Below are 16,824 nucleotides of genomic sequence, written 5' to 3'. Positions count from 1 at the left end.
ATCTCATGCTTAATAAGTAAATAAACACAGCGCTGAAAACAGTGTAAATTTCTGGTGGTCTAAACAATTAATTCTAATAAACCAGTGAAAAGGTGATTTGAATATACATTGATAGAAGTGTCCAAAATATATATATTGATATAAATGAGAATAAAAAAATTTAAAATTATATATATCATGTCTTGATATTAGACATGTCTTTGATGACGCCCACAAGGAGGGGCGAAACGTATCGACGTATGTCCGGTCTTCACAGCTAACGTGATACTTCACTTCCGGATTGGTGGAACGCAAGTGGAAGTAGCTTTGGAAAGCACGCCGCTATCCAGATCTAGGAGGACGGTAGGAATACTATCCACTAGACGCCGGGGATATTTTTGATATTAGAAGGCTTGTATACACTTTGGAAATGTGAGTGTATTTCCTGTAGTTACTCTGAATAATTAAAATTAATTTAACTGGAACGTACTGCACCATTGGTCTTTTTATGCTTATTTGCATATCCACATGGGAAGGTTATCCTGAAGGCAACCAAGCTTATCCACTTACCTAAAGCCTGTCAGACCCAAGACCATAAGGCCTTAAGGCCACAAAATCTGGTAAGTGGACTTACGTGTGGGGAAGGGCATGTGTTGATTTCACTTAATTCGTTGAAGCACTTGGGAGCACTTTATTATTCATTATTTGCACAAAGAATTTCACAGTGGACATTGGTGTTTACAGAACTTTATTTGGACACTGATATATATATCATTTTAAAATTTTTTATTCTCATTTATATCAATATATATTTTTTTGGACAATTCTATTTATCAATGTATATTCAAATCACTTTATCATTAGTTTATTAGAGTTAATTGTTTAGACCACCAGAAATTTACACTGTTTTCAGCGCTGTGTTTATTTACTTAATCATTTTTTCACTTGGTGATGAGCAGCAGCTGCAGTATTTAGTGAATCTTGATTTAATTATTCACATACCCGCAGGGTGAACCATTTTTGGTCTTTTATTTCATTTAGTATCTCATGCTAATGACCCAATTAGTAATACAAGTAGAATAACTTACACATAGTTTTGATTACTACTCTTTCAGGACCTTCCATCTCTCCAAAGAGTGGTTTTATTGCAAAAACATATGTTTTTCCATACTGCAATCCACTTAGTCTAAAAGACCTGTAAGATCCAGTCAACTGCTCCACAGATGAATCCGCTTCTAAGGAATAAACAAATGTATATGACTTAGTTTGCTGCACTTTTATAGTATATCATCGACCTGATATAATGTGTTATGATATGGTATGTCTATACTTCTGTAAAAATGCTACACCATGCTATTACAGGATGATGTATAGAGACACCTAAAAACACATTAATTATCACGTAAAAGCTAAACTACAGGCAAAGAGCTAAATACACAAATGAAATATCTATACAAGAGTTTTTGCCTGCCATGAGGATTTACACATCTCTGCCACACAGCACAGTTCTGCCTGAGAGGTAAAGAGACCTGAACATCATTTTGCTGCAGTTTCCCATTTACTTACATCTCTCCTTCTCATCCCAACCCTGTAACTGGAAAGTGAAAGGAGAAGCTGCAGCCTGATGTCGCTTCGCCCTCTCCTCCTATTGGCATGCTCTCTGTACTGCAACATACCTGATAAATTTCATGATGCATTAATGATTTTAGAACTGCATTAATCTGTGGCATTTATACAGTATCTCCCTGGATTTCAGCTTTAAAAACATGATAAGACATTATCTGATAAATACATTTATTTTGTAAACATTTCAATTTTATGTCCTAGCACCTATTATAGCAGGCACTAGAAAACAAAGGGCCCATATTTATTCAGCAATATTTTGCACTTATATTTCTTTTATATTCTCATTTTAAGTGCAGGTTCACACTTGTGCGGCTTGCAAGATTGCATGTAATTCGGAGCGCACTGCTCCTTCATTACATGCAATCTCATGTGCGGATGCGAGTTCAGCCATACACTTTGTATGGCTGAATTTGCAGCGCATCCGCAGCAAACTCACACATGAGGCTTTTTTTGAGCAGCATCAGAATCGAATCGCACAGTGGTTCACACTTGTGCGATCCGGGTTGACCAGCTGAGGGTAGATGATGCAGGGTGTGTGCTAATGAGATCACTGTCCTAAAGTCTGTCCAGGAGGTAAGGCAGAAGAAACGGAGCAGTGTTTTCAAACAGCCATGAGGACAGTGAGGTAAGTGTGTGTAGAATAAATGGAAAGCATTTTTATTTTTGCAAAAGAAGTACATTAATGCTTTATTGGTACATAGGGGATCTGGAATTTAGAGAAACAAAGTTGAACAAATGTGAACTTAGTCTTTAAAGCAAAACTCCACTTTTGTTGAGAAAAAAACATTCTCCTCTGGGTGATCTCTGTACATTACAAGGTCTTTACTAGGGTTGAGCGAACCCGGACTGTATTGTTCGGGAATGTACCAGACTTTTGGGTATTCGGTACCCGGACACGGACCCGAACATTTCACTGTATGTTCGGGATACAGTCCCTTGTTCGGTAATGTTATTTCAGGTTTTGGTGCAGTTTTAATGGCACGGTTTCAACAGCTGCAAGGCAGCCAATCAGCAAGCGTTTAACTAGTGTGCCCTTAGAAGCCATCACAGCCATGCCTACTAATGGCATGGCTGTGATTGGCCAGTGCAGCATGTGACCCAGCCTCTATATAAGCTGGAGTCACATAGCGTCGCATGTCACTCTGCTCTAACTGTACTAGGGACAGGTTCCTGATGCAGCTGAGGGAGAGATAGGAGATTATTGTAGGGGCAGGCTGGAGATTGCTTTCAGGGAAAGAATAGGAAGAATCTTCTTTAATCAGACAGCGATCTACATTGATTTTATTGTGTGGGGGTGCAGTGCACAATCTTTTTGCCCTGACCTGAGCCCAGTGAGGAGGAGAAACAAAAAAACTTTTATCAGTCTGTTAGGTAGGCGGCCTGCAACGGCCATGTAATGCAAGCTCAGTGCATATGTGTCTGCTTAAAGTAAAAAGTTTTTTTCCTTCATATTTTACAGTTTTACATTTTTTGACATACAGTGTTTAGACACTGCTTTTCTAATCTGCTCTTCAAAAAGCACCAATTTAAGGGGAAAATAATTTTTTTTCCAGTTTTTAGGGAAAAAAATAATTTTTCAGTTTTTCATTCAAATGTTTTTTTTTAATTCAATAGCGGAATAGAACAAATACAGTATCCAACCTGTTAGGCGTACGGCGTGTAGCAGCCATGTAATGCAAGCTCAGTGCATATGTGTCTGCTTAATTTGGATTTCAAAAAAAAAAAAAAAACTTTTTTCCTTCATATTTTACTGTGACTAACTGCGTTTAGACACTGCAGTTCTAATCTGCTATTTAACAAGCACCACTTAAGGGGACAATTATTTTTCAGTTTTTCATTCATACTTTACTGTGACACTGTCATACAGTGTTTAGACACTGCTGTTCAAATCTGCTCTTCAAAAATCACCAATTAAAGGGAAAAATAAACATTTTTCATTCATATGTTACAGTAAGATACACCCATTGGATACTGCTGTTGTATTCTGCTTTGCAATAAAAACCCATTTAGGGGGAAAAAATTTAATTGCGGCCTAGTCTGCATATGTTACAGTGAGATACACCCATTGGATACTGTTGTTGTGTTCCGCTTATCAATAAAAACCCATTTAGGGGAAAAAAAATAAATTGCGGGCTAGTCTGCATATATTACAGTGAGATACACCCATTGGATACTGTTGTTCTATTCCGCTTATCAATAAAAACCCATTTAGGGGGAAAAAATTAAATTGCGGCCTAGTCTGCATATGTTACAGTGATATACACCCATTGGATACTGTTGTTGTATTCCGCTTATCAATAAAAACCCATTTAAGGGGAAAAAATGTAATTGCGGGCTAGTCTGCATATGTTACAGTGAGATACACCCATTGGATACTGTTGTTCTATTCCGCTTATCAATAAAAACCCATTTAGGGGAAAAAAATTTAATTGCCGGCTAGTCTGCATATATTACAGTGAGATACACCCATTGGATACTGTTGTTCTATTCCGCTTATCAATAAATAAGTCAATAAGTCAATCAATAAGTCAATCAATAAGTCTAGCCAGCATGTGCAAGGTGGAGTTCCACCTTGTGGGCACGTCACATATGAGGCGGTGAGCGGGAAGGCCGAAGTTACACTGCAGCGCTGACAGGCGAGCAGCAGCAGGGTGAGAACGCCGAAAGTGCGCACAGACGGTCCGCACTTTCTGCAGCAGCTCTGAAATATCAGGGGAGTTTTTAAGGAAGCTCTGTACCACCAAATTCAGCACATGCGCCAGGCAAGGGATGTGCGTCAAACTGGCTATGCCCAGAGCTGCTACGAGATTTCGACCATTATCGCACACCACCAGGCCGGGCTTGAGGCTCACTGGCACCAACCACTCATCGGTCTGCTGTTCCATGCTCCTCCGCAACTCCTGCACGGTGTGGGGTTTTTCCCCCAAACAGGCAAGTTTTAAAGCTGCCTGCTGTCGTTTACCCCTGGTTGTGCTGAATTTGGTGGTAAAGGTGTTACGCTGACCGGATGAGGAGGCGGTAGAGGATGAGGAAGCGGAGTAGAAGGAGTTAGGAACAGGAGGCAAACTAAAGCGCCCTGCAATCCTCGCTGGTGGAAGGAAATGCGCCAAACTGCTATCCGCCTCAGGCCCAGCTGCCACTGCATTTACCCAGTGTGCTGTTAGGGAGATATAACGTCCCTGACCGTGCTTACTGGTCCACGTATCCGTAGTTAGGTGGACCTTGCCACAGATGGCGTTGTGCAGTGCACACCTGATTTTGTCACCCACTTGGTTGTGCAGAGAAGGGATGGCTTACCTGGAAAAGTAGTGGTGGCTGGGCATGACGTACTGTGGGACAGCCATCGCTATAAGGCTTTTAAAACTTTGCGTCTCCACCAGACGGAATGACAGCATTTCAAAGGCCAGGAATTTTGAAATGCTGGCATTCAGGGCCAGGGATCGCGGGTGGGTAGGGGGGTACTTCCTCTTCCGCACCAGTGCTTGGGAGATAGAAAGCTGAACGCTTCCACGGGACATTTTGGAGATGTTTGTTGGTGACCCAGGTGCTGGTGTTGCTGGCAGATCCTCTGTTTGCAAGGTGGCAGGTGCCACTGTCACTACAGAGGTGGATGAAGAAGCCGAGACTGCAGCAGAAGAGGAAGCAGGAGGAGCCAGAGACCTTTCTTGGTTTTTGAGGTGTCCACTCCATTGCAGCTCATGCTTTGCACTTAGATGCCTGGTCATGCAGGTTGTGTTCAGGTTGAGAAGGTTTATGCCTCGCTTCAGGCTCTGATTACACAGCGTGCAAACCACTTGTGTCCTGTCATCATCACATTGCCTGAAGAACTGCCACGTTAGGGAACTCCTTTGAGCTGGCTTTGGTGTGCTTGGTCCCTTGCTGCATTGGGCTCCGCTTTTGCACCCTGCTCCCTCTTCTTCTGTGCTGGTGGCTCTGTGCGACCACCGCCTCTTCCTCCAAACTACTCAGATCACCTGCATGACGTTCATTCCATGTGGGGTCGAGGACCTCATCGTCCTCCACATCATCTTTCACCCAGTCTTCACCCCTGCCCTCCTTGTCTGTCTCCACAATTCGGAATTCTGCAGCAGTTGGCACCTGTGTTTCGTTGTCATCCGAGACGTGCTATGATGGTCCTCCCATGTACTCATCTTGAGACATAAGTGGTTGGGCATCGGTGCACTCAATCTCTTCCACTTCTGGGGCAGGGCTAGGTGGATGGCCCAGGGAAACCATGCTAACAGAGTCATCAATAATAAGAAGAGACTGCTGCATGACTTGGGGCTCAGACTGCTTGGCTGATTTGCAAGGGGGTGAGGTGAAAGATTAATGGACATCGGCTGCAGGTGCCAACTCTGACCTTTCAGCAGAAGACTGGGTGGGAAACAATGTGAAGGAACTGGAGGCACTGTCAGCAACCCAATCTACTATCGCCTGTACTTGTTCTGGCCTCAACATTAGGTTCTGTCGCCTACTCCCAGCTGAGAAAGGTGTTTCACTTGTGCGTGTAGCTGGCACAGATCGACCACGTCCTCTCCTTGCAACAGGAGCTCCACCAGCAGCACCACGACCCAGCATTAACATGGTGGAGCAGTATGTGTGCACACGCCTAGACGTACTGAATGATGGGTCTGCCCCCTTCAACTTCTGGGTCTCCAAGTTGGGTACATGGCCTGAGCTTGCCCTTTACGCCTTGGAGGTGCTGGCCTGCCCTGCAGCCAGTGTATTACCTGAATGTGTATTTAGCATGGCTGGGTGCGTTATCACAGACAAGAGCAGCCGCCTGTCCAGAGCCAATGAACCAGGCATGGATTCCATAGGACTTGTCCATACCTTGTGCAAAATAGACATGTATACCGGCCTTACCCAGCCATTGTTGTATTTGATCTTTCTTACTCTTTTGGGGTGTACCCTCATATAAAAAAAAATTAAATTAAAAACCAAATCCAGTGTTGGCTACCTCGTCCTCCTCCTCCACCACCACCGCCGCTTCCTCCTACACCGCCATATCCACTGCCCCCTCAACCTCCTACTCCATATGGGCCTTGTCCTCCTCCTACATCATTCAAGATTATTATTTTTTATTTTTATGTATTTTATGTTATTTTAAGTTATTTCCCTATCCACATTTGTTTGCAGATCACTTGCCATGCTCTTAAGAAAATGTTGCCGCCATTTGCAGCCCTCTAGCCCTTTCCATGTGTTTTTTAGAGCCATTTTAGTGCTCAAAAGTTCGGGTCACCATTGACTTCAATGGGGTTCGGGATCGGGGTCAATTTCGGGTTAAGTCCGGGTCACGAATCCGGGTCACGAATCCGGACTTTTTTTTTCAAGTTCGGCCGGACCTGCCGAACCCGGACATTCAGGTGTTTGCTCAACTCTAGTTTTTACCAATCTTTGTTGCACATTCCTACCTTTTGTTATTCTGAAGAAATCATTGTTTGTTTTTCTGTGCCTCTGTGCTGAGTGGGTCAAATGGGAGTAGTTGCATAATTATCTATCAGCTGTGACAGCTGCAGGGCTCTAATGAGGAAAGCTGCTGGGTCTGCATCCCTTTAGACGTGTTCCTATTTGGAGTATCTCACCAAAAATTACATTTTTGTTGCAGGGGATGCCAGAAATCTGACTTGTATCTTAGTGCAGACTCCTGGGAAAATTGGTGAGCCAATCACACAAGCAGGAAATTGGGGCGTGGTCAGTACACATTCTGTGTAAAGAACACCTCCAGGTAGCCATATTGTATTGCATTTTCAGAAAATTACAATAGCTGAAGCTTGAAAAGGAAAGGTAATTGTTAATAACATTCAATTACAATATGACTTGTGTCGCAATTGTATACACTACATTGTTTTTTCTTTATTTGCTATTTTTTTCCCCACAAAAGTTGAGTTACCCTTTAAAGAGGAGGTCCAGCCTACTTCAGAAAAAAAAAAATAAAAGTCAGCAGCTACAAATACTGTAGCTGGTGACTTTTAATATTAGGACACTTACCTATCCAGGGATCCCGCCATGTCGGCACCACAGCCAATTTCTACATCGACTCTCGGTTGCTGAGACCGCCATTGCTTTTAAGGGAAACCTGCAGTGAAGCCTTTTGGCTTCATGGCCGGCTCCCTGCTGCATATGCGCGAAGCGCACTGTGCTTTCTGAATGGCTCAGTGGTGATAGAAGGAGAAGGGGGGCCGAACTTCCGAGTGATCTCGCCACAGCGAGGTCTCCCAGAAGTGGGGACGGGTACTTGTCAAAAACAGGTACCGGCTCCCCCTCCCCCACGAAAGGTGCCAAATGTGGCACCGGTGGTGGGGGGGATATGGCAGATAAGTGGATCTTCCACTTTAGGGTGGAGCTCCGCTTTAAGCTCTGTGACATGAAAAAATGGAGATATTGTTCAAAAATTAGGTACCTCGTTTTTTTTTTTTTTAGACAACACTTTAACAGTATGGGCTCAATAACAAAATAATTCTATAATATTATGAAACCTAACTTTGCAACTGCATGGAACTGCATAATTTGACAAGCTACTACAATATGACTTCAAAGTAAAATCAGACCTCAATCAGCATCATGAACTGTTTGTAGTTTGATATTTTAAAGCACCTAATTCTTGTTTAAGTGCTGCTCAGTGGCATACAGTAGTCTCAATTTAGAACACCATTAATCAGTGCAACATATTAGTGTAGCGCACAGACCGGATTGGTCTCCTGGGTTCCATTACCTGATAGACACACTGCAACCTGGCAGACAACATTTCCCAATCACACGAGTCAGAGATCAGACTGTGCATGTCTTTTGCTGTAATTTTTATTTTTGGGTAGAACTTTAATAGGGTGAGGGTGAGGCTCATTTCAGTACTCCAGCAGCCTGTCTCCTGGATCTTAACCTCCCTGGCGGTATGATTCTTTTGGATTTTAGGTGCTGAAAGCGGTACCATTATTTTAGGTGCTGAAAGCATGTAATTCTTGTGAATGAGCAGCCCAAACCAACTGTATACATTTATTATACATATTATATATATATATATATATATATATATATGTATGTATACATATATTATGTATACATATATTATATATATATATATACGTATATATATATATATATATATATATATAATGTATACAGTTGGTTTGGGCTGCTCATTCACAAGAATTACGTGTGTATATATATATATATATATATATACGTGTGTATATATATATATATATATATATATATATATATATATATATATATACATATATATGTATATATATATAATATGTGTGTGTGTGTATATATATATATATATATATATATATATATATATATATATATATATATATGTATGTATATGTGTATATATATACGTATATATATATATATACTGTATATATATGTATATATATATATATACTGTATATATATGTATATATATATATATATACATATATTTACATAAAAAGTACAGTAAAACTGCAGGAAAGGGCACTGGGGGGTAATGTAATGTGATTTTATTTTATTTTGAACGATATCAGTGTGTTTGGTGCATTTTACATTCGAATTTGCCGCCGGTTCCACCCCCCGGCGGACGTCACGTCGCCGGAGACGGAAGCCGGGGCTCGCAGACGATCGGGAGGAAGCTCCGCCGCCGCACACCGCTCGCAGACATCGCTGGATCCCGGAGAAAAGGTAAGTAAAACCTCCTCCAGCATCCAGCGATCTTCCTAGCGCTACCCCGAGTGTGACTCGGGGTTACCGCTTTTGGCACTAAAATCTTACCCCGAGTCACACTCGGGAATACCGCTAGGAAGGTTAAATGCTTTCTGAGAATGCTCCAGTAAGATAGAACAGAGTTCCCCCAGCCAAACTGTAGCAGGAACCCCATAAAAATGTTTGAAGTTTTAGGCAAATCTCCCAGGGATGCTATAGCCCTCAGGCTGGACCTTACTCCCCCAGGAACAAAAGACCTTTATGTTCCAGGCTATTTATACCCCTGTCAACCCCCTTCTGGTCACCGGTCATATTGACCAGAGATTGGCTGGGCTGGGGAGATACCAACATGCAGACTGGGGTCATTATTCTTCCACCCACTATGTCCCAAGATCCCCTGGGAGACAGGGGAAAGCAATTGAGCTTATACCTACAAAACCCAGAGCAGACCTAACTAATCAAATAGTGCTCTCCCTGGTAACAAAGAGGCCAAAAACTAAATTTAACAAAACAATGGCTCTATGGGGTGCTAATTAGGTATGTGATAAGTTAATCACCACCCCTGAGGTTTGTGTTGCTTGATTTGCAATTATTACTTCTGTTCTGTTTAGCTTGATACAGTTTATGAATCATAAAACACTTACGGGAAGAAAGCCTCCATGATAACAGATAAGATGTTGCCCCTGTGACTCCAGTCCAGCTCAGTAATGCAGTGTCCCCAGTGGTTTCTTTAACTTCAAATGAGTCTACTTTGGGTAGATCCACTTTAAAAGAAAGAAAAACGAAATGTTCAGGCACGTACAGTATGAAGAAAGACAGACATAAAACTGTTTTTGGGTTATAGATTCTCTAAATGAATCTAGAAGCTTAGAAATTAAATCTTATGATCTCCTATGGCAAAGACTACAGACAGCTAAATCTACAATTTTGCTTTGTGGCAACTACAGTAATTATAAATTCTCCTCTGTACTTTTAGAGGTCTGTTTAATCTTCCTTTTACATCTTCTGTATTAAAGCGTAACTAAAGCAATCCTTACATGTAGTGGCTGCTTCAGTTTTCTGTTTTTAGGTTTTTTCCTTTATTTTCGTCAGGTGATCTGGTCACTAATAAACTTCCTGGCCATACACTTGTTGAATTTGGCTGGTTCAGCAGAATTTCAATCTTTGTCTGGCAGGTCCCTGCTTGACATAAACCAATTGGTTGATAAACTTCTATCGAAATTACATACTGGAAAACATATTTTAGATCAGCAGCTGCAGCTGCTGATCAGTGTTTTCTAACAGTGGCAGGTCTCGCTGTCAGAATATAATGTGCTAGTTTGGGGGACTGGGGGGGGGGGTATTCCTCCATCCACCTCAGTTTTCTGTTATTTATTTATTTATTTTTTTGGAAGGGGGCTTTACAAAAAAAGAACCATCTATGAGAAGCTAGAGTGACTCCTCTGTCTATGGAGGAGCAACTGAGACACCCTTGAACAGCAGCACTGTCTGACGAGGGTAGTGTTAAACAGATAAGCGGATTTACATGGATTTTACATATGTGACTAACAACTTAAAGCCTAACTCCTGCTAATACTTTTTAAGCAAATACAGAGACAGTTTTTTTTTCTAATGCTACTACCATATTTATAATAATAATAATATATTACAATTTAACTTTTGGATTTACTTCTTGCCCTTTCAATGAGAGTTTTAATTGTGTATATTCCTGTTACGCTCGTTAGTATTGAGTTTATGGCACAATTTCTATCGGAAATCAACTATTAATAGATGTATATTGTCAACTCACACGTTTTTGCTGTGAGAAGAACAGGACTCCCCTCTCTGTTTCCAATAATTGATGATACGTAGATATTATAAGTGGCACTTTCCTTTAGATCAGACATAGTGAAAAATGAAGAATCTGCTGAGACAATCTTTGAGTTTCTAACGCCACCTAGAGGTATTAAAGCAGAATCAATATACAACTGCAAATTATTTTCATTTCATGTTCTATAAAATAAACATTTTGCCTAGATTTAAAAATGTGCTTAAGGCCATGCAGTAGCTTAAGGAAAATGTGGATGTGATGTTTTGTAGCTTTAACATAACATTCTATGAAAAGTACAAAACAAGTTAAAGGGTATGTAAAGTCAAAAAATGTTTTCTAGTTTTCAATGAATGGGTAAGGATTCAAGTCTTTGGATTTGACATACCCTTGAAGGCATTGCCAGAACAATCATTACATAAACTGCATTGTTGACAACATTCCTGGTAAAAATGGGAAAATAAAGTGAAACATCTACTTTCAGAAAAGTTCAGTTTGTTGACAAGTATGAAGATTAACATTGCAACTTCCTGCAAGTCTGGAGGAAGAGGCACATTTCTAGATAGATATAAACTAGGTAAATACACCATATACTGGTGCAAAGCAATTACTGTACTCCTGAGACATCTTCTGCCAAACTAACATTTTAAAGCTGAAAGCAGTTATTTAGGTACATTTGTATGATATCATTACATTTCAGTTTCTGGGTATAGCTCGTTAACGTTGCACTGACACTAATATATAGGACAGATATTCATAAGAGTTTTTAACTCTTGAGCACCTGAAGACACCAGAGTACTTGAGAGCTTAAAAACCTGAAAAACTAGCAGTTTTGTTCATTAAAACAGAGCCTGATTTCTTTATACTGTACAACTTTCCAGTGGACATCTGATATCTGCTGTACAGCTTTGATTTCCTCTACAGCGGTGTTACTTTTTAAAGGGAAAACACAATCTGTGTTCAGAAACAACTGAAATAAAAAGTTTTCCGATGTTCAGAAGTTTGTATGTGATCTCACAACCCTTTAAACATACTATACATAGTACCGTAAATAAAAGCAAATGCAAGTGTTTTAATTCTGCCTCAATGAAATAGCATACAAGCCCCAACGAATTCCATATTTGGAATAAATGGCAATGGTATATATCAGTGATCAGAATATACCAAATTATTATTGTTATATAGGATTTATAAAGCACCAACACTTTGTGCATTGCTTTACAACACGCTTTGCAATTTTTTTCATTTTCTTAGTGGATATCTAAAAAGTTCTCACCATCAAACGGGACCCATGATATTTTATAATGAGTTATTCCAGGTGTTTTCTTCCAGGACAGTTTGAGAGTGTTAACTCCAGTGTCAATTACCTGCAGGTCCTTAACTGGAAGTAGCTGAACAGAACTGGAGTCTGCAAAGAGATAGGCAATATTTACAGACTATAAATAAATAGTGGGAGCTCTCGCGCTCAAAAGCAATATTACTCCAAAAATAATATCGATATCAATATATAATGTGAAATCAATATATGAGCAAACATGAAAAAGATGATGAAAGTGAATAGATCACAGTGTTGCAACTTAAATAAATATAACTGAAAAATAACAGTGCAAAATTATATAAACTGTTAGCTGCACACATATATCATCCAAAACAGTGACATGTGTATAAGTGATCAATCAAATATGTGAAAAATAAAAATTCAAAAACACTGCCACCAAAAATATATTTGTATATAAATATGAAAAATAAAAGTAGTCCAAAAAAGTTCATGAACTAAACTGAAAATCCATAGTGATAAGTATAGATAGTCCGGTGAGATTCCAGTGACTTCAAGATAAAAATAACACCAAAAAAAAGGTCCACCACCTCTGTGTTCCACACCTCTTTGCCAAGTCACTCACCCCCACCTAATGCCCTCCACTCTCATGGAATGGGCAAAAGACACTTGGATGTTTCACCTTAGATTAAGAGTATACTGAGGGGCTTGGCTACACAACGTACCGGAAGGATTGGTCGGGTGAGCAGAGGTGTCTCCTCGGTTCCAGCGGTATACTAAGCCGCGGCAGCAGGATCTGAGTGAGCACTTTTATCTCCGCTTATGACATTCTTTTATGTGTTTTTATAAGGATTGCTCCATGTGAGTGTAAACATTGGAAGCTGATATTTCATTAAAAAATCTTTCAGACGTTATTGCACTAGTGGTATCTTCTCTTTCTTTTCATGCTATGAGCAGAAGGAAGGCTATCTAGGCATCAGTGATCTACCAGCCAGTGTACTCTTGATCTAAGGTGGAACATCCAAGTGTCTTTTGCCCATTCCATGAGAGTGGAGGGCATTAAGTGGGGGTGAGTGACTTGGCAAAGGGGTGTGGAACACAGAGGTGGTGGACCTTTTTTGGTGTTTCTTTTATCTTGAAGTCACTGGAATCTCACCGGACTATCTATACTTATCACTATGGATTTTTAGTTTAGTTCATGAACTTTTTTGGACTATTTTTATTTTTCATATTTATATACAAATATATTTTTGGTGGCAGTGTTTTTGAATATTTAGAGACTGCCATATGACATCAGGAAATATGTACAACAACTATAGCATAAACCTTGTGAAGCTAAAAAAAAAAAATCTTTGTTCATACTGTCCAGGTTCCACCTTCTTATTCCTAACTCATACTTCAAACAATGAAGTTTTAATTTGATTGGATGCGTGCACTGTACACCATTTTGTTTTTACAAAAACACATTTATGTATGAGACCTAGTTCATTAGTTCCTGAGGAAAAGCAAACAAAGTGTAGATTTTTAGATTACATTTTTGAAAATTACAGCAACATTTCCTTTAGGTGACCTTCACAATTTCACATATACTGTGTGTACAATTAATAGGCAAGTTGTATGTTTAAGGATTCATTTAGTTATTGAATAGTGCTCTTGGTCAATCAAAAATGTTAATAAACCTCAAAAACCTGAATATTTAAGAAAGTAAAAGTGAGGTTTTGTCTTTCTTAGAAGAATATCTATGTGTACACAAATGTTGGGCAACAATTAGTGCTCAGAATTAATATGCAACTAAATGAAAAATGTTCCCATCTCACTTGTTTAGTTTCATCTGTTAAAGTGAGAATAATAAAAAAACAACTAAAAGTTTAAAAAAAAAACATTTCTGACGTTTCAAAAAAAATAAAAAATCAGTGTCCAATATAGCCACCCTTCTTTTCAATAACAGTTAAAACCCTTTCATTCATGGAGTCTGTCAGTTTCTTGATCTGTTGACGATCAACTTTTTGTGTACCAGCAACCACAGCCTCCCAGACACTGTTCAGAGAGGTGTACTGTTTACCTTTACTGTAAATCTCCTGTTTAAGAAGGGCCCACAAGTTCACAATAGGGTTTAGGTCATGTAAGGAAGGGGACCATGTCATTATTCTTTCATCTTTAATACCTTTAATAGCTAGCCACGCAGTGGAGTACTTCAATGCATGTGATGGGGCATTGTCCTGCATAAATATCATGCTCTTCTTAAAAAAGATGCAGACTTTTTCCTGTGCCACTGCTTCAAAAAGTGTCTTCTAAAAACTGGCAGTAGGTTTGGGAGTTAACTTTGAGCTCATCTTCAACCCGAAAAGGTCCAACTAGCTCATCTATCACTACCCCATCTCCACCTTGCTGGCATCTAAGTTGATGTGAAGCTCTGTGCTCATTACTGATCCAGCCACAGGCCCATCCATCTTGTCCATCAAGAGTCACACTCTGATCTCATCAGTCCATAAAACTTCACAAACTTCTTGGCCTAGTCTTGACGTTTTAACTTGCGTGTCTTTTTCAGTGGTGGTCAGGTTTCATCCTTCCTTACCTTGGCCATGTCGCTGAGCACTGAATACCTTGTACTTTAGGACACTCTAGGTATGTTGCAGTTCTGGAATATGACAGCACTGGAGGATAATGGGTTCCCGGTAGCTTCACGTTTGATTCTTCTCAAAACGAAATTTGATTATTTGCTCTGAGTTACTGAACAGTCTCATTCCTTTTTGTACTGCTTTTTTCCCCAGTAAATCTTTAGTAGTAAGAACTATTTATAGTAGTCAGTAGTGGACCTAAAATCCACAGCTTTGAAATGATGTTGCAGTGAAAAGGTTCATAAAAAAGAAGACATGGAGCAGAGGTATATGTAGTCAAATACATAATACTGTCTGACAGTTTCAATTCTGTTGCTTTAAATTGATGGGCAACTAAAAGAAACATAATGATGTTGCTCACCTGTGGTTTGAATGAGGGTGGCTGGAGGCCCTTCAGTGTTGCTGTAAACTGCCTGCACATTTACTATATACCTGGTGTTTGGTTGTAGGTTTGTTAAGTGATATGACCTGATTGAAGGTGCCAGATACTGGCTTTTAGGGGTGTCTGAAAGTAGTAAAAAATACATACATCATTATTACAAAATAATGTAAATTTTAACTTTAAATGAACAAATGATATAACTCCCAAATAGGGATATTATTTGACAGTATATGATCAATATTAATTGCCAAACATAATTCCAAAAATAAGTCAAATACATAATAAGAATAATAAATAACACCAAAGTGATACAACCTGATGATGCAGGGTTCCAGGATACTTTATATTCAGTGGCTCCAGTGGTTGAGCTCCAGGCCAGTGATATGGAAGTACTGGTGTACCCAGTCACTTTGAAGTTAGATACATATCCGAGAGGCGCTGCACAACATAACAGGTCATATTATAAAAGTATGTAAAAGAGTATGTTCTTCTATAGCAGTAGTTAAACATAGTTGAAACAATTTTAAAGATGATGTTACAATTTAGAGTGTGCAGTCAAATAGCTGAAAGAAGCTGGACCTAGTGCCATTGTATAACTAGAGGATAACTTTAGAGAAATCTGTCAGAATAACCAGCCAATCCACAAATATTATTTCCTGTAAAAGGTAAGTTTAACCCCACCACCTTCTACCTCCTCAGCCTTGATCTTTTAATTTGATGGGCACTGACCAATAGGGTAGCTCAAAATACACGCACAATTTTTTTTTTAGGAAAAGGCAATATTTGCACATGATGTCAGCAGCCTATTTTTCTAGATTTAACTTTTAGTGATAACTTATACAGATTCATTCCCTATTCAGGGCAAAGGACACGTTCTCTTAAAAGAACAACATCCCACCTGTTGATATTCGTCTTCTTTGCCATATCATACGTACATCTGAGCCAGGAGACACATGTAAGCTCTGTGTCAGATGGTGTTGGGTTAACCTCTTCCTCCTGCTTGTCAAGTGGCAGTGACATGTCTTCAGTTGGTAGGAATGTCACCATCTGGAGAACATGACACCAGTTACTAAAGCTGCCTTAAATTGTCTTTATTTCATGCCATGGTAGCCTAATTCTTCCAACAAAAAACATTATTAAAAAGGGAAGTGGCTTCACAGTGCAAGTTGTCACGTTTATGAAATGTTGCATGATATTTCAGATAGTTACATAGTTGGTAAGGTTGAATAATGACATCAGTCCATCCAGTTCAACCAGTGAGGGTGTGAGTGTTCATGTCAAAAAACATTTTCCATATCCCTGTATACTGTGTTCAGAGTTCAAGATGCTCAGAGGTTTTTTAAACAATCTATAATTCCTGCTGACACCACCGGTTGTGGAATGAAGTTTAATGTTTGCAGTCTTTCCTCATAACTGATACCTAGATCCCTTTTTTTTTTGCTAATAT

At 39.7% G+C, this 16,824-nt stretch overlaps 1 protein-coding gene across 1 annotated transcript in view; it reads right to left on the bottom strand.

Annotated features, from left to right (window-relative positions):
• LOC309552573 (uncharacterized protein) overlaps positions 1 to 16,824 on the bottom strand; it is a gene marked incomplete at both ends in the record, with an annotated part of 487,483 nt that overhangs the window by 407,484 nt on the left and 63,175 nt on the right. The window contains 6 exons of the mRNA XM_082253522.1: positions 1,068 to 1,214; positions 9,939 to 10,058; positions 11,084 to 11,230; positions 12,378 to 12,509; positions 15,357 to 15,500; positions 15,693 to 15,815. Of these exons, the coding sequence (XP_082109648.1) occupies positions 1,068 to 1,214; positions 9,939 to 10,058; positions 11,084 to 11,230; positions 12,378 to 12,509; positions 15,357 to 15,500; positions 15,693 to 15,815 (813 nt within the window). The remainder of the gene's footprint in view (positions 1 to 1,067; positions 1,215 to 9,938; positions 10,059 to 11,083; positions 11,231 to 12,377; positions 12,510 to 15,356; positions 15,501 to 15,692; positions 15,816 to 16,824) is intronic.

Source organism: Pelophylax lessonae (genome assembly GCF_965119305.1).
Source record: "Pelophylax lessonae genome assembly, chromosome: 4".
Classification (NCBI taxonomy): Eukaryota; Metazoa; Chordata; class Amphibia; order Anura; family Ranidae; genus Pelophylax; species Pelophylax lessonae.
Note: the sequence above shows the minus strand (reverse complement) of the source record. Positions and strands in the feature narration are given on the sequence as shown.